Source organism: Aegilops tauschii, chromosome 2 (genome assembly GCF_002575655.3).
Source record: "Aegilops tauschii subsp. strangulata cultivar AL8/78 chromosome 2, Aet v6.0, whole genome shotgun sequence".
NCBI lineage: Eukaryota > Viridiplantae > Streptophyta > Magnoliopsida > Poales > Poaceae > Aegilops > Aegilops tauschii.
Genome location: NC_053036.3, coordinates 488,228,576 through 488,246,160, shown reverse-complemented (window position 1 = coordinate 488,246,160; position 17,585 = coordinate 488,228,576). Strand labels below are relative to the sequence as shown.

Here is a 17,585-nt window from a genome sequence, read left to right as displayed (position 1 = left end):
TTGTTCCCAACACACCATGTTTATGAACTTCAGTATCTCTCCAAAACATATGAAAGACTCTTGTGCTGAATCCACAGCCACTGTAGCCAGTGTCACCATATCTGTAAAACAACACATTAATCTCACAATCTCTGCCTGCGGGTGATGGGTTGAAAGATGTTCAAGACAAAGTAATTGATCAAGACAGAGTATTGCAGGTCCTATGAGTATTGCAAGACTAAGTAATAACCTCGTCATACATGCACATTTTAGAAGTTTTTAGAACTTACTAAGCCTCTCTGAACTTACTTATACACGTGATTTCGAGAGTTTGGTGGTTTTCACCAATATTTATAACATGGTACGGACTGGCCCTGTCTCGACGACGATTTGTTTTGGGTGTAATTACTGGACTGGCCCTGTCTCTGCCCGTGGTAGTGGTACACCAGCCAAGGGAAAAAGATACTCCCACACAAGACAAGCGTCGATTGCCCCCCATCCGTGGCTGCGCGTCCGCCGGTGGCCGGGGGTTCTAATCCGAGCGATTCCCAATCCCAACCGCCGCTGGAAGACCCCGCAGCTCCACGACAGCGCGGGCAGACATGGCGCCCGTGCTACCTGCGCCGCCGGCGGTGGCGGCTCCTCCCACCTTCTGCCGCGTCTCTATCCCGGCCCGCAGCGCTTCCCCCTCCTCCTCCCCCGTCAGAAACCTTCGCAGGTTTGCGGCCAGGAGCGGCGGCGGCGGCGGCGGCCGTCCCGAGCCCAAAGCAGGTACATCCACCACCTCCTGATGCGCCCGCCGTCCTTTGAATAGGTTGAGAGGGGCATTTCGGGCTGGGTGTCTTACACCATCCTCCGTTGTTCTGTTGCCCATGTGCCAGGTGATGATGAGAGCAAGGCCGTCCTTGACGCCTTCTTCCTCGGGAAGGCCTTGGCGGAGGCGCTGACGGAGCGGGCCGAGTCGGTGGTGGGCGAGGTGTTCAGCGTCGTCGGGCAGTGGCAGGCGGAGCAGCAGAAGCAGGTCCAGGAATTTCAGGTACGGCACAACCCCCGCCCTTGCTTTGCTCCGCATGGATAGTATTAGGGATATACTGACTAGTGTTTAGCTTTACCTTCAATCTGGCTACTGGACAACCAGATATGTTCCTAGGCCAGCTGATTGCAGATAGGCCTGTGAATTCTCAGTGCCAACTTAGTAAGTTCTTGTACATTCAGATGTCACACAACTAAAAACTAAATGATGTTATTCTTCTACATCCAGAAGTGCACACGCTTTAGCTTTTTGATGTCACATAATCCAACTGCTTTCCATGATTAATCATCATTGTTGATCGATTCATAATTTATAGACATACTTTTAATTTTCTTCTCTTAACATCAAAGAATTGCACTCACTTCTAAATTGCATTTTGGGGGATAATTGTAACTACAGGAGGAAGTAGTTCAGAGAGCCCAAAAGGCTAAGGAAAGAGCTGCTGAGGAGGTCGTTGATGATAAGGGACCAAAGACTCTAAAGGGACCTTCAACAACAATCGTGACGCCTGCACCTACGCCTCCTCCTTCTCCTAATATTCCCACACAGGCAGAACAGTTATAAGCGGCGATGAAGAGTTAGTGCTGCATGTAGACTCACTTTGTGCTCCAAGAAAGTGATGAAATTCTCCTATGATATATGTATTGATCAAGTTGTCCTTTCTTTGATAGTGAATATCCAGAATATCAACTAGAAAAATCTATGGTACAAGTTCCGAGATGAATGGAATAAAAATCTGTTAGTTTACTACAGATTCTGAAAATAATAATTTTATTGCCTGTATGATGTCATACTATATAATAATATGTTCTCAGGAAACAGCTTCAAAGAACCTTTACAACCAGAAACAATGGTTATCTTAATTTACATTTTTCTTTCTTGAGAAAACTTCACAAAGGACATGTGAAAGGGTGATTCGATCATCAAATAACTGTAGCAGTAGAACCCCAAACTTGGACTCCTACTCCCTTTTACTGGTGGCCTTTGCATCTTCTTGGTGTCTTTATTCTGTCAAATAAACTGCTATTCAGTTCCCAGAGAAATTATGTGTGCACTGTGGCTAACTGAATATTCTCTTCGAGAGAAGTACTAGCTGGATTATGTATGCAACACATTTGTGACATGTGCTTTCCGTGATTTCAAGAATTTGTGTTGTGTCATAATGCTTTAGTCCATTATGAATAGTTAAATACATAGAATGCAGGTCTTCAAGGGAAGAGCAGAACTGCAGACTAACGCAGATTATGTTGGACGTTCTTGCCTAAAATGCAATATATTCCAACTGATGCACTGATGATGTTGAAAATTTGCCAAAATCATTGTGAAGATAGACAACAGGTAATTATGCAACTAAAGTATTATTTTTATTTTTATTACGTACTATCATTAAATTGTAACTATTTTTCTTATACTCCCTCCGTTCCTAAATATAAGTCTTTTTAGAGATTCCAATATGGACTGCATACGGAGGGATCTCTAAAAAGACTCATATTTAGGAACAGGGGAGTACATTGCATACCTGCAGAACCGCGGATGAGAATGATGTTGCAACTTCTAGTTTGCTTTTTTGATTCTTTTTTAGATGCTTATGTGATGAATTGTTGGAGTTAGAGCATAGGTATACAGCGTTGTTAGGAATTTGCAAAGTAATTTTTTATATGAATTTTCTCTAGAGTAGAACACACCATTGGTCATGCAGTTTAGTCACACAAGTTGCAGAATATTTTAAACTGGTTAAATACTTCTGATAATAAAATGTTGCAGTTTAGGGTGTTTTATGCCAAACTCTGTTAGATACTCTCTATCTGATTGGGCAAAGGCTGCGCTATGCATGGTTTATTTATAAACATAAATATCTCTACATTCTTACGATAACAACCTTAATATTGACCATTTGTTCACACGCATAAAGATGTCTTGCAACTCACGACCTTGCATAGTATTCAGGCACGGGAAATAAGGTACGACTTTACATGATATTCGTGGCACATATGGATGGTACAAGCATAACCAACCAATCCCCCCTTTGAGCAACTGTGAACTGGCTCAGTGGCTAGGGGAGATTTTAACACCCAATACATTGTGGATTCGAATCCTAACTTGCTCATTTGTTTCGCAACTTCTTAGTATCCAGGATTACAAATCGTGAGTTGAATATGTGAAGTATCATTCATATATTTAGATGATATCGACGTGCGGGCAGAACCATCAGTGGCTCAGGAAGTATAGTACTGCTGCAGCTGTGATCCATTTTGGAACTCTCTTGACACAAGTGAACCTTTGAGGAACTCCCTGAACCATTCAGCTGATAATTTCGGCGTCCTCTTCTGCGTCTTAAAGTCGACATGGTAGAGCCCGAATCTGTCCTTGTATCCCGAAGTCCACTCGAAGTCGTCGAGGATAGACCACACAAAGTAACCACGTACGTCAGCTCCTTTCCTTCAAACATTTCAACAAGGTTGGTTGGTATTCAGAGACTGATGCAATAGTAGCCATAATCATAATTTGTAGATAACATAAGAGCATATCATCAGCTAAGGTCTACCATATGGTAGGGTCAGCCCTGCATTGTATCCAATTCCCTTTTGCGTTCTCAAGAAATGGTAAACGACCACAGAATATGCCGGGAACCCATATAATATTCTAGTGCAAACAGTTGGAAGCCAGATCTATGCATGAAGTGTCAAGAACAGCATATGTTACCTCATTGCCGAGACTAAATAGGTGAGGTAGCCACTGATGTAATCAATTCTTTCTGTGTCACCGGTAAAATCCTTAGCAGTCATGCTGCTATTGCTTGCTTGAGCATAACCTGAAAATGTGAATTAGCCTCTACATATTTGTTACACACATTATTCTCTGTAACAAAACAATAGTAATAGATAGACTAGCGATGGTCTTTTTTTAAAAGGAAAACCGTGGGGTGAGGCCCGACAGTCCATGATATGTACAAGCAGGTGTGGAGTTAACAAAAATCTGCATAAGACCGACAAGGGATGGTCACAAATGATGGGCTCTTAGCCTCTAAGAGAAACACATAGCTTACTTTGGTGTGACTACTATATGATCCAATTTTTTATTTTTTTGAACACACATCTATTGCACGTCATGTTGTATTAAAGAAAAAGAACACCAAGTGGCAAGAGGTACAGCTGTCAAACAACCTAACCCAGATATGACACAAGAACTATACCATAAGAAACATAATCATTGGTTGACTGTTATCCATGCATATAAGCCACAAGCAGGCCAGTCCCTACTAACACTAGCTCTTATCATTAGATGTAATTCTGGAAGGCCAGACGAAAAAACGATTTGTTTCCGAATGAGATAAAATGCTCCAATTGTTTCTGAACACGTAGACATGTGCCAAATCGGCAGTGTCCTACTTAGACGACGCTCGTCAAAAGTGTATAACAAGTTCAAATACTAATTATTTAAGCTTCAGAAGATAGTAAATACAGAGAGTCACACCATTTTCTGTAATATATGTTGGGGTGTTGTTGTATCTTTGTTTGTAATACATGACCACCTTTTCCATCCCATGTGGAACATCATAGAAGAATGGTGCTCCTGTCTGCATGAGTGAGACAGCAATCACTATTTGTTATTGTTATTCTATTAATAACATGAATTAGTATTTAGCAATCTTATGTTTACCTGTTTACCGATAGGCACCCCATCTCGTTCTGCTAAACTCAACGCTCGCGCGTCCCCATCCATAGGATCCATTTCACATGATGAAAAGATGCAGTCCTTCAAATACCATGTGGAATAATGATTTAGCCCAATAAAATCCAGTTTGGTTGCATGGAGTTTCTTCTTCTGCTTTAATGTGAACTCTGGTAGGGTTGGACCCAAGATTTTGCGCATCTCTGCAGGATAATCACCAAGAATTATAGGGTCCAGAAACCTATCAAAAACAAATAATACAGGTGAAGTGTAATTGAAGATTATATTTATTTTGATCCAAGAAATAATGGAAAATAAATCTGTCAAGTCCAGTTACAGAAAAGAGAGCGAGTTTCTCTACATCTGTGTGGTGAAACAAAAAAAAATCACGGTGTTGCTGTGTATTATATCAGCCTGTTGACCCGTTTGTTTGTATTAGACAGGTTTATTATCTTTTTTAAGAATACACTTGTTCAGGATTTATGAGGAAACAAAATGCTAATTATCCTGCAGCTATCATCCTATTGGATAGTATAGTACCATGGAACATTGAAAGATATAGCCCGTTCAACTGCTAGTTGGTCGACTGTGGTATTTCGCAATGGTTCATACCATCTTGCGGCGACAGCAATTCCAATATATCCACCTTGTGTCTCCTATTAAGTGGCATAAATTTTAAACCATACCAAAAAATCCTCAGTTGATGGCATATTAACTTCTATGGAAAAAGACACGAGGTGATGGTGTACTCGTATCCAAGAAGAATCTAATTTGTACCTGATAGTTATTTCTGTAAATACTCACAGCGTTTGCATGTGAAAGTATCATATTGTGACCTACTATGTATGGCTCTATTGAAGAATTTCCAAAGGCACAATTCCCATATGGCTTAGAACAATGACCAGGAGGGAACCATCCATTCATGTAAGCAAATTTTGCCAATAAGTTAGGCTGATTCATTGTAACCCAGAATTTCACTCGGTCCCCAAACATCTTGAAGCATACTTCTGCAAAGTAACCAAAGTCCTTCCTGAAAAGCACTTGGAAGTATGATAATTTAAGTTTTTCTTTTTTAATTTAGAGAAGTAAAACAAACTGAGAGGCACAGACATAGACTTACTGGATTTCTGGACTCAACCATCCACCATATCGCTCTTCAAGCTCATGTGGAATGTCGTAATGAAATATCGTAACAAATGGTTGTATGCCTGGTTATGCATGCCATTAACAAATGCATATTAGAACCTTAAAAAAATCCCCCGATGCCTGGAATTTTCTGTTAAATACCTTTGTGCAGAAGAGCATTGATGATGGCATTGTAGAATGCTACACCATCTGGATTTACATGTCCAAATCGGCCTCCTGCAGCAACAAACAATTTCTGGGACAGTCTATATATAACTTTAACAAATAGCATAATCCCTAAGAAAAGCAAATGACATTGAAGTCAAACTCACTTGGTAGAATTCGTGTCCATGCTATGGAGAATCTATATGAGTTCACTCCCAAGGAATGCATCAACTCGATGTCTTCCTGAAGTAGGGAAAAAATTATTCGTTAGTCTGCACTAGATGATTTGGAACAGAGATGCATTGAACAGTATCAACAGTATGCGTTCGCAGAAAATATACCATGTAACGATGGTAGTGATCAGCAGCAATATCACCATTGCTTCCATCCTCAATTGTGCCTGAACCCACGGGATAAGAAAGGAAAAGAAGAAAGGAAGAAAGACAGGTAAGAAGACATATAAAGAAATCAAGTTATTACAAGATAAAAGTGAACTATGTCTAGATTGAAACTGTGCATTAATATGAATTCTGAATCTTCACCTTGCTTGTGGGTGTAGACATCCCAATTACTTAGGCCTTTCTTACCCTCCAAATATCCACCTTCAATCTGATGAATGGAAACAACATGCTATCAGCAAACTTGAGGTTGCCTAAAAGAGGCCCGTGTATTATGTAACAAGATAGCCCACATTACAAATCATAAATAAAATTTTAAAATGCACCAAAAGTCCAAACGTGTGTACAGTTTTGCCAGGCCTTTCCCGGCAATCATTGTTGGAAGTAAACCCAACGTCCAATCGGATTACATGTACGTATCCGTGTCCAGCTAGTGCATGAGATAGTTACCTTGTAGGATTAGTATTCCATGCTGATTCAGTTTGTAACTAGGCAGCCTAGCTGTTATATATATGTGCACGTACCCCCTGTACCCTTGTAACCGTGAGTTGAATCAATACAATAAACACCAGGGACGATACGTACCTGTGGCCATCAAAAGAGCCTCGTGTTCGTGTGCGTGCATGCATTGTGTTTCCAGCCGGAAGCTGTAGTGTACGTGCGTGTGGATTCAACGAAGAATCGATCAGCAGCAGCAAGACTAGTTGAGGCTAGCTTTGCACTGAGGTGGATCGATCAGGTCAGCTTCTTGTGGTGCGTCGCAGATCGGCGTAACAGTACTTCGTCGAGATTGCATCGGCAAGGGGTGCAATTCAGTAGCCAGCGTCACTTCTTCGTCGCTCGTCGTTGGTCGTCGCCGTCGCCGAAAAGTACCCGGCGTCCTGGGCCAACAATTGGTATCTAGAACGGAAGATTTTTCGTTTCTCACATCAAAATATTTGGTATCCCTTGACATTTGAGGGCTTTATTAGTATCAGATTTGCTGATGTTTAAATCTGAAAGTCTATATTACGAATTACTATAAGCAGCTGTTTGGGCCGCCGGAAGATAACTATGTGTCCTTAGATGAGACCAGAGTTGAGGATGTACCTCAACTTGCGTCGGACGAGAATGGAGTCTTGACTGCCCCTTTTACGGAGAAAGAGGTGTTTGGGGCTATTTCACAAATAAAGAACAATAAGGCTCCCGGGCCGGATGGCTTCCCGGCGGAGTTTTATAAAAAATGTTGGCATATTATCAAAGGGGACTTACTCCCGATGTTCCATGATCTTTTCTCTGGACAGCTTCAATTGTTTCAACTTAATTTTGGAACGATTACTTTACTCCCCAAGAAGACAGAGGCTATTCGTATTGAGCAGTTCAGGCCCATTTGTCTTCTTAATGTAAGTTTCAAATTTTTCACCAAGGTCGGGACTAATAGACTTACGCAAATTGCGCACTCTGTTGTGCAGCCGTCCCAAACTGCTTTCATGCCAGACAGAAACATCCTGGAAGGGGTTGTCGTTCTGCATGAAACACTCCATGAAATCCACTCAAAAAAACTAGATGGAGTAGTTTTCAAAGTGGACTTTGAGAAGGCATACGACAAGGTCAAATGGTCATTCCTTCCGCAGACTTTGCGTATGAAAGGTTTTGATCAGGCCTGGAGACACCAGGTAGATTCCTTCACGCAAAAAGGGAGTGTTGGAATTAAAGTGAATGATGACATAGGTCACTATTTCCAAACACACAAAGGACTGAGGCAAGGGGATCCGATGTCTCCTGTCCTCTTCAACATAGTGGTTGATATGTTGGCAATTCTTATAGGAAGGGCCAAGGATGCAGGTCAGGTAGGAGGCCTCGTCCCACACTTAGTAGACGGAGGTGTATCCATTCTACAGTATGCCGATGATACCATCATTTTCATGGAGCACAACTTGGCAAAAGCTCGCAACATGAAGCTCGTGTTATGCTTGTTCGAACAATTGTCCGGACTAAAGATTAACTTCCACAAGAGCGAGTTGTTCTGTTTTGGAAGAACTAATGATGAACAAGATGCGTACAGGCAATTGTTCGGGTGTGAATTGGGGGCTTTACCTTTTACGTATTTAGGTATACCAATTCACCATCGTAAGCTCATCAACAAAGAATGGAAGTGCATTGAGGATCGTTTTGAGAAGAAATTGAGCTGCTGGAAAGGCAAGCTGATGTCATACGGAGGACGATTAATTCTTATTAATTCAGTCCTCACGAGCATGCCCATGTTTCTTCTCTCTTTCTTCGAGGTTCCGGTGGGAGTCCGGAAGAGGTTAGATTTCTATCGATCACGATTCTTTTGGCAGAGTGATGAAGTTAAGCGAAAATACAGACTTGCTAAATGGGACATCATCTGTAGGCCGAAAGACCAAGGGGGTCTCGGTATTGAGAATCTGGAAGTGAAGAACAGATGTCTCTTTAGCAAGTGGCTGTTTAAGCTTTCTGTCGAGACGGAGGCCACTTGGGTTCAGATCTTGCGGAACAAGTACCTTCACTCCAGAACCTTGTCCCAGGTGACAGTGAGACCGACTGATTCACCTTTTTGGAAAGGATTGATGAGAGTTAAATCACTCTTTTTCAATAGGACAAGATTCATAGTTGGAAACGGTACTGCTACGAGGTTTTGGGAGGATACATGGCTAGGGGAGACGCCCCTCGCACTCCAATATCCTTCCTTGTATAACATTGTTCAGCGTAGAGATGCCAACGTTGCAACAGTGATGCAGTCCATTCCGCTTAATATTCAATTTAGGAGGACGCTAGTGGGGACCCGTTGGGAAGCTTGGCTCCATCTTGTCCGAAGATTAATGGATGTTCAGTTGTCCCAACTGCCCGATCAGTTGTGCTGGAAATTAACTAAGAATGGCGAATTTTCGGTTAAATCCATGTATTTGGATGTTATCAACTCTAGTGTGATTCGTAGATCGAAACATGTTTGGAAAATCAAAGTTCCTTTGAAGATCAAAGTGTTTATGTGGTTTGTGCATAAACAAGTTATTTTAACGAAGGATAATTTAGCAAAACGCAATTGGACAGGATCTACCAGATGTAGTTTCTGCGACCAACACGAATCCATCAAACATCTCTTTCTGGATTGTCCCTTAGCAAAATTTTTGTGGCGGTCGGTCCACATAGCTTTTAACATTACACCAGCGAATTCCATCAATACGTTATTTGGGACGTGGCTTGATGGGATAAATTTTGATACAGCGAGACACATTCGTGTGGGAGTGTGTGCTTTATTATGGGCAATCTGGAATTGCAGAAATGATTTGATTTTTAACAGAACAACAAATATTCATTTTTTGCAGGTTATATTCAGAGCCACTGCGTTGATCCGTATGTGGTCGCTACTCACTCCGACGGAGGCCAGGAAGCGTTTGGTTACTGCGTCTACCCGATGGGAGATGGTAGCACGGGGTATTTTCAACCGGTTTGGATGGCGGTCATGTAATAGGATAGGCATGTAGTGCTCTTATCTTTTTATGCCAGCCGGTTGTGGCTTTTCCTTTTTTTCTGTTCGGCTCTGGTGGAGCCTTTTATCTTTTTTGATCGAGACTTGGAGACTTATATTGGATATTTTGCTTTTTAATAATATTGGCCGCATGCATCATTTAGATGCAGAGGCTGGGGCATACCCCCTTTTTGAAAAAAAAACGCGAACATTAACAACATTCCCTACAGTCCTCGGTGTCGGTGACAATTAGGCGTGCATTCCCGCTTTTTATTGCAGGGAAGTGATCGGGCTGCGGCGGGGGCAGGGGTGGGTGGGAGGAGGGGTGCCGGCCCGCCGACGGTTGGGGTTCCCCCCGAGTTACCCGGCTCGGGTGACGCAAGGGTCCTCTGTTGATAATTCACTAACACCGCGTTTGGATGTCTCCATTGCAGCCCAGGAAATCGAATTGGTAATCCATCTAACCTCAATACAGATGTTTGGTAGTACTACATCGAATTCGTATTGGAAACAGCAGGCCAATTCAGGGCTGTTTTCCCTCCCACGTAAAGCTCCCTTCCACGATTCGGAGGGCTGTCGCTTCGTTTTCCTCTGAATTGCCCATCCCCCGCAAAACATGCCCCTTCGATCCCAGCGACCAGAAAAGAAAAGAAGAAAAGAAGGGAGAGGAGAGGGGATCTCGGGGCGACCTAGCTACCAGAGCGGCGGCGACGAACCGCGGCGCTCGGCAGCGGCGCAGATCTGTTCCTCCCCCGTCTCTCCCTCTCCTTCCCATCCCCTGTCCCGATTGCTCCGTCCCGTACCGCACCCCTTCGCTCCTGGTCTCCGTTTCCAGCGGCGACCACCATGGAGACCGGTCTCCATCCCCACCCCGGCCGGCAGGTGTACGAGAGGAAGCCCGGCGGCGTCCACCATCCTGTCCGACGGCGGCGGCGACCGTCATACCAACCCGTCCCCATCCGTGTCCAAGCAAGAAGATAGAGGTACAGGTGCAACGGGTGATAACCGGCGGTGACCGTGACAGGCTGCCCATTATCTATACATGGTGAACTATCAAATGGACTGAACTGCAGTTAGTGCAGATAGGTGATTTGAGGACTTGAATACTTGCTGCCTTTTTCACTGAAGCTTAGGTGTACCATGAAATTGTGTCATTATCTTTCATACTGAATGAACATTGCATGTTAAGTAGGTGAACTGGTATGGTGCTTGTGTATGACGGTATGAGTAATTTGAGGGATATATATCAAACTGCATGCTAGCAAAGCTCATGTGTACCAGAAATATTCAGTGATTGCCTTTCTTACTGAATGAAAATTGCATGTTAGATAGGTAAAGTAGTACAGATAGAATATTTTTTATTTTTTACTGCTATATATTAATTTAATTATAGTCACATGTGAGAAGATTTCAGTTTTTAGTCATGTAGAACAAGGTATAATCTTCATGGTAATGTAACAATGCAATTCCAAAATTTGTCATCCAAACATGATTTGGTATTGAAAGCTCCGAGGCATTTCATGGGCTAATTCAGTGAACAACCAAACAGTCGAATTCGTATTCATGCCATTTCAGTTTCCTCACTGAATTGGAATTTAGGCTAATTCAATACGGAGCTCTTCAATACAGACATCCAAACAAAGCGACACTTTTTAAAATTCACAAAAAGTTCGTAATTTGTGAACATTTTAAAAAAAATCAGGAATATTTTTAAAATTAATAATTTTTCAATTTTTATGATTTTCTGAAAAATTATTCTTGAATTTTTAAAACTGGTGAACATTTTTTAAATTCACAAGCATTTCCCAAATGCACGAATAATTTTCAAAATTTTAAAATCCTTGAATATTTTCTGAATTAGTGAACATTTTTAGAGGCAAAACCGGGCATGGCCCTGCCTAGGTGCATCCTGCAAACAGTTTGCTACACTACTGGCTAAGAAAACCAGAAATGGACGGTTGTTAGGAAAGATAATGAGTTGACCGATTGATGGGCTAGCCCATGGTGGGAACGCCAGGGTGCATGTTTGCTCCCCTAGTAATGCCCTATGCACATAGAGCACATCCTATCATTGCAGAGATCGGGAATATGCTTGTAACAAATAGCGAGTTTTCTTTTACGTTTGAGAGTAGAGAATCAAATGTGGATGCCCACAACATAGCTAAAAACTCTTTAGACCAAGCTCCTGGTCGCCACTTGTGGCTTTTGGACCCCCCAAATTATGTAAACAATGTCTTTCTGTAGTAATAAAGTTGGGGTGTTCCGCTAAAAAAATGCCCTATGCACGGACTATGTGCTTCGTCGGTGATGGCGTCGTGGTGACAAAATAGCATAGTAGACCAGGTCTGGTTGGCTTGTGTTGGGAAGCTCAATTTGAATGGGCTGCATAGCTCAACCGTGTTGGGTACTCAGGATGTTGGATGACAGGACCCAGCCCATTGATTGGGCTGGGCTAGCTGTCCTTTACAAGTTTTTTGAAGTTTTTTTTCGAAATTGATGGGAGTTTTATTGAAGAAATAGGCTTTCGTCCCGCTATATAGATGTAGCAACCATTCGATACACATTCCAATCAACGCTGGGGCTAACAGTACAAGCACGCCCAAAAAAACACAAGAGAAAATAAGAGAAAAAAATGCCAACAACGGCGGATCAACGAAAGCTACGGCATCCCGCGACCGCTGCACCCACCGAAGATAACCACCACGCTCCAAAGCCACCGAGTTGCTGTGTACCAAGCACCACCTTCACGAAGGGATGCGACGATGACGACGCTGCTGCCCGGACGAATCCTAGGATTTCTCCTGGTACACGGAGGGTAGTGGAGGGAGAGGGTCACCCGACGCCCTTCAAGAAGGATGGCGGCGCCCGCAAGCGTCACCGCGTCGGTGCCGGCAAGACCCGAGATGGATTTCTCCCGACCCGTCGTGCCCACCACCCAGGACCAGCCTTCGGCTCCACCACACCCGCCGCCCACCAACATGCGCCAACACAGTCACGAGGACACCACCGTTGTCTCACCACTGCCAACGAAGCGAGGCCGGCCGGATCCCAAACGAGACACCCGTAGACAAGGACCGGCAGCACCGCAGCCACGAGGGAGGGAACAACCTCCACCGGCTTAGGCGGTAGCAGACCGGGCGTAGCAGCAGAGGCACACCAGACCAAATTTTCGGCCGAGCCCTGAACGGGCCCGTGAAGCTCCGCCGCCATGCTGCAGCAGTCGCGGCATAGCAGCCGCCGTCCCTGTCGCGAGGAGCTCGCCAGAACCACCGGAGAACAACCCACTCCAGCCCCCCAGCAGGCCCGCCCCAACCCAGATGAGGCCTAGATCTGGGCAAGCCGGGCGCCGCCGGCCGCCACCGCCATGGGCCGTCACCGCCACCAAGGGGCAACGCCACCGCACCGCCGCCTTCCAGATCCGCGCCGGAACGCCGCCGGCCGAAGGGCTCCGCCGCCAGGACCGCACGCCCGAGCCGGGGTCCAGCGATGGGGAAGAAGGGGAGCCGCCACCGCCGGACTGCGGGGCACCGCGCGGGCAACGCCCGGCCGCGCCCGCCGGCGGCAGCGGCGAGGGGGAGGGGGGCGACGACTCGCGGGGAGGGGGAGGAGAGGGGAGCCGCCCCGGTCGCCTCGCTCGGGGAGGGCGACGCGGGAGGCCGAGCTCGGAGGGTGATTAGCTGAATCCATGGGAGTTTTATTCCAAATTCATAAGGTTACAATCGATTGATACTATAGTCTCACAACATGAAATACATCTACTCATTCATACCGCAGTACATGACTCCGTACGGTTATAAGTTGACATACAATCTACGACTCCATTTTGAGTTTTATTAATATTATGAGGAACAAATTCCCTACCAATTAATCATCATCGACTTGATCTCAGCAACTAAGTGCCCGTAAGAAGAACGAGATAAATTATCGCCTAAGAGGATTGAAAGTGCCTCTGAGGAGTTTTTTTTTTTTTGAGTCACATACTCGCATTCCTTTACAAGCTGATATGCAGCTAGATACCCTTAAAAATAAATGTGCAGCTAGATATTTCTCATCTGCGAGTTGTTCTATAGGAAAGCTATAGATTTCTTGAGGACTTCCCCAGATGGGAAGTTATTTTTTTGTTCAGCAACGTAGTGTAACGATTGCAATTAAACGCCTACCGATTACTGAATGTTTGGAAAAGAACAGGATGCATCAAGTCATCCAAGTAGTAGCCCCAATCGAGAAAAGAGGAGGATGCAGCCACTCGGTGCGGGGGGTACCTGGTAAGCAGAGGTGGATGTCCCGAACAGGAAGCTCGTCGGAGGAGGGAACTGGCCGCGGTCGATCGCCGAAGCACGTCGGAGGAGCAGGTGAGCAGAGAAGAGGAGGAGAAGCCACAGGGCCGCCTCGCGCGCCATCCGTCCACGGCAGGCGCCCCACCTCCACAAGTGTGGATTCTCTTTTGACGTTTAGAGTGTATATATATAAACTCATGAGACGGAGGGACGATGCACCTGTTACGTCCACAGACCGGCAAATGTCGCGCCCGTGCGCACAGCCAAACAATAACCCTTGTAGGCGGCATGGTAATCAGGTAGGTAAGGTGTTGTGCTCGCCTCGACTGTGCGTTGATTGCGAACCAACCTGTGGTTGGGATGATTAGATGGATAGTGGTATCTTCAGCTCACCATAGTTCAAGTTTTTGTGCTTGTATTTATTCTGAATTTATTTCAAGATTTCCGACGATATGTTTTCAGTGTGAGGAGATCTTCCCGTCGACTACGAGGCGTCTATGATGACTTTGTAAAATCTCAAAATAATATGCCGGTTCAATCTCTCGGAGGTGCTCATAAGAGTAGGGTGTGCGTGTGTGCGTTCATAGGGGTGAGTGTATGTGTGTTTATATGAGCGATTGTGTCTGTACTGTGTTAAAAGAAAGACTGTGCATTAATTAAACTGCTGCAACGACAATTCTTTCTTTTCTTTTCTTTAAGGTATATATAAGGCGATTTTTTATCAACTACTCAGAGACCAAAACGGTTTACTCCCAAAAGGTCTGGAATATTTTTCAAGGTTTTTTTAGGGTACCAATATTTTACAAGTGCTCACCAGTTTCTTAGAGCATCTCTAGCACATATACAGTAAAAGGCCGCTCGCCCAGAAAATTTCGGCTGATATGCGGGTTTGGGCATTTTTGTGGCCCGGACATATCCCGCATATGGGCTCGGCCCATAAAAAAATATAGGGCGACCCGGAAATTCAGCCCCTCCGCCGCTATATGTTGCGGACGTGCGAGGCGATCTGGTCTTTACCGGATTCACAACCTCTCCCTGCACCCCCATGGGCCTCATTGTGCTTGCTCCGGAGCCTCTCACCGATCCGATCACAGATCGGGCCCCGGTCCTTCAGCCAGCCTTGAGCCCGGACGGCTCCACTTCGAGCAGAGGCCAGGAACCCCCTTCAGCCACGCTCACAATGCCCGCTGAAGACCCATCTTCGGGCCTCGATGCGGAAGCAAGGTTCGGACGCCGAGAGTAACCCTCGACCGAACCCTCTCCTTATGACACACCTCCGGCCTTGAGCCCTTGCGACGAGTCGATGATCGGTAGCCAGGAATTACCCCCGGCCCAAATCAACCCGACCTCGAGCCTCAATACGGAAACAACGCTCAAGGACCATGGCCCGGCTTCGGTCTCCGATGACGGCCCGGTCCCGAGCCCCGAGCTCAACTCGGCCCTTGAAAACCAAAACCCAGTCAGGGCACAGATTATCCCTCGCCCCACTACGCTGGAGTTCGGCCGGGAACTCCCACCGCCCACAAGCTCAGTGACCCTCGCCTTATTAAACAAGGCACTGGACCGGATCCACAAGATGGCTATTCAGGAGGATCTGCCCTGAGCTTGCGTTCAACAACCCTTCGAGGCATATCTCGGAAAATTTTGCGCCCCACCCAGCACCCTCTTAATAGCCACTATCGAAAATTTAACCGACATGCTGGATTACACCTCGGAAAATACCAAATACATGGATGAGGATAGTGGAGCCACGGCTAACGATTGACGCCACTCCTCCCATTACCGGCCGCTAGACGGCCACATCCACCTATGAAGTCTACATGGTAGACACCCCGAAGGGAGACGGCGGCACCCCCAGGAAGGATAACGGCAGGCCCAGGGACGAGCCGCCGAAGCGCCGCAGACAATGCAGCCGCTCCAAGACGCGTCGAAGCTACACGAGCAACACGGATACCGGAGAAAACACTACCCCGGACAATGCGGACAACCTTGATACCGGCGCCAACGAGCAACCACAAGTCAACCATGAGGAGCGCGAGGAGCATAAGGAGCATGAGGATCCACTCGATCCAGAACATCTTGATGACTCTGAAGATGACAATTACCTCCCCCACTCAGAAGAGGAGGTGAGTCTGGGCGACGAAGATTTCATCGTCCCCGAAGACCCGCTGGATTAAGAGCGGTTCAAGCGGCAGCTTATCGCCACCGTGCGCAGCCTAAAGAAACAACGACAGAAGATAAAGGCTGAACAAGACATGCTCAACGAGAGGTAGACTAAAGTCCTGGATGCCGAAGAGGAGTACGGCCACAAGCAACAGACGAAAAGCTACCCGAAGCGAAAGCTACTTCCACAGTTTGATGATGAGGCCGTAGAGCCAGCACCTCTAAGGTACACTCAGGCAGACCAACCAGACCGCCCCCCTCGAGGACGGGATCAGACAGTTGACAAAGCCGAAAAACCTACCACTCGCCGTCAGGGCAAGGAACCATTACAGTCAGGCTATGAGTACGACTTCCATCGGGACCTAGATGCTCGGGCAGGCCTGACAAGGTCCATTTACGGGCCCAAAAGGGACCCTCCTGCTAGACGGGATGGATATAAATCCTGGTTAGATCAAAATGATAGAGCTCGGGAACTGCAACGAGCCCAAATGGTAGATGACCTCCACGCGATGTAGCCCGAGTCAGGGGTGCCACTCACCCCCTTTGCTTCACTGATAAAGTGATGCAACACGAATTCCCAGAAGGTTTCAAACCCGCGAACTTTGAGCCCTACGATGGGACAACATATCCTACAGTATGGATCGAAGATTTTCTATTGCATATCCACATGGCACGAGGAGACGACCTCCATGCCATCAAGTACCTACCAATAAAGCTCAAGGGTTCGGCCAGACATTGGCTAAACAGCCTTCACGAAGACTCAAACTTTATTTTCTGTTTGGGAACCGCCTATGATATATCTAGCATGGAAAGTGTTGGGAACTCTAAGTCGTTTTCGTTGGTGGGATGGATACACCTCCCAAAATGTTTTTATCTCTAAGTTTTTTGCTTTGAGCTCTGGCACCTCTACAAATCCCTACTTCCCTCTGCGAAGGGCCTTTATTTTACTTTATGCAATTTTTTTTGAGTCTCCATCTTATCTTATAAAAGCACCAACTAGGAGGCAATATGATCTACTTAAGTATTGGGTGTAGCTAATATTGGAGTGTGTTTCATGAATGGATCAATGTTTTTGCATGATGGGCTAGGGATAACTTATTTTAGCGTTGATAGTTTGAAAGACATGGTTGCTTGTTGATATGCTTGAGTATCTAAATTATCATGTCAAGACTAGACTATTGCTTTGAACAACTAAAAGTCCAAATGTCCATGCTATAAAGGAAAGAATATGATATGACATGTTAGGCAGCATTCCACATCAAAAATTCTGTTTTTATCACTTACCTACTCGAGGATGGGTAGGA

At 45.5% G+C, this 17,585-nt stretch overlaps 2 protein-coding genes across 3 annotated transcripts; one reads left to right on the top strand and one right to left on the bottom strand.

The window, feature by feature from the left end:
- The first annotated feature begins 360 nt into the window (after nt 1-360).
- On the top strand, nt 361-1,781 carry LOC109739840 (uncharacterized). The gene is made up of 3 exons (XM_020298872.4): nt 361-750; nt 861-1,015; nt 1,412-1,781. Exons 1-3 carry the CDS (start codon nt 582-584, stop codon nt 1,574-1,576), a joined length of 489 nt encoding a protein of 162 aa, XP_020154461.1. The 5' UTR covers nt 361-581; the 3' UTR covers nt 1,577-1,781.
- A 1,144-nt stretch (nt 1,782-2,925) lies between these two features.
- On the bottom strand, nt 2,926-14,379 carry LOC109739841 (probable inactive beta-glucosidase 14). 2 transcript variants are annotated; one of them, XM_020298873.4, is made up of 12 exons: nt 14,104-14,379; nt 6,517-6,583; nt 6,316-6,374; nt 6,142-6,217; nt 5,972-6,046; nt 5,805-5,892; nt 5,462-5,714; nt 5,225-5,340; nt 4,673-4,925; nt 4,487-4,589; nt 3,716-3,824; nt 2,926-3,451 (listed from the first exon to the last, which is right to left on the bottom strand). In XM_020298873.4, the coding sequence occupies exons 1-12, from the start codon at nt 14,239-14,241 to the stop codon at nt 3,229-3,231; spliced, it is 1,560 nt and encodes a 519-aa protein (XP_020154462.1). In that variant the 5' UTR covers nt 14,242-14,379; the 3' UTR covers nt 2,926-3,228. The 2 variants fall into 2 exon arrangements, with proteins under 2 accessions (XP_020154462.1, XP_020154463.1); XM_020298874.4 differs by having other exon boundaries at nt 5,297-5,340; nt 14,104-14,365.
- Between the last annotated feature and the right edge of the window lie 3,206 nt (nt 14,380-17,585).

Bases quoted from the DNA above. Each gene is read 5' to 3' on its own strand.
- LOC109739840 (XM_020298872.4), top strand. From the start codon at position 582: ATGGCGCCCGTGCTACCTGCGCCGCCGGCGGTGGCGGCTCCTCCCACC. The intron at 751-860 runs GTACATCCACCA...CCCATGTGCCAG, and splicing joins CCGTCCCGAGCCCAAAGCAG to GTGATGATGAGAGCAAGGCC. The intron at 1,016-1,411 runs GTACGGCACAAC...TTGTAACTACAG, and splicing joins AGCAGGTCCAGGAATTTCAG to GAGGAAGTAGTTCAGAGAGC.
- LOC109739841 (XM_020298873.4), bottom strand. From the start codon at position 14,241: ATGGCGCGCGAGGCGGCCCTGTGGCTTCTCCTCCTCTTCTCTGCTCAC. The intron at 5,715-5,804 runs GTAAGTCTATGT...AGTGCTTTTCAG, and splicing joins TGGTTGAGTCCAGAAATCCA to GAAGGACTTTGGTTACTTTG. The intron at 3,825-4,486 runs GTGTGACTCTCT...TCACATTTTCAG, and splicing joins AACATATATTACAGAAAATG to GTTATGCTCAAGCAAGCAAT.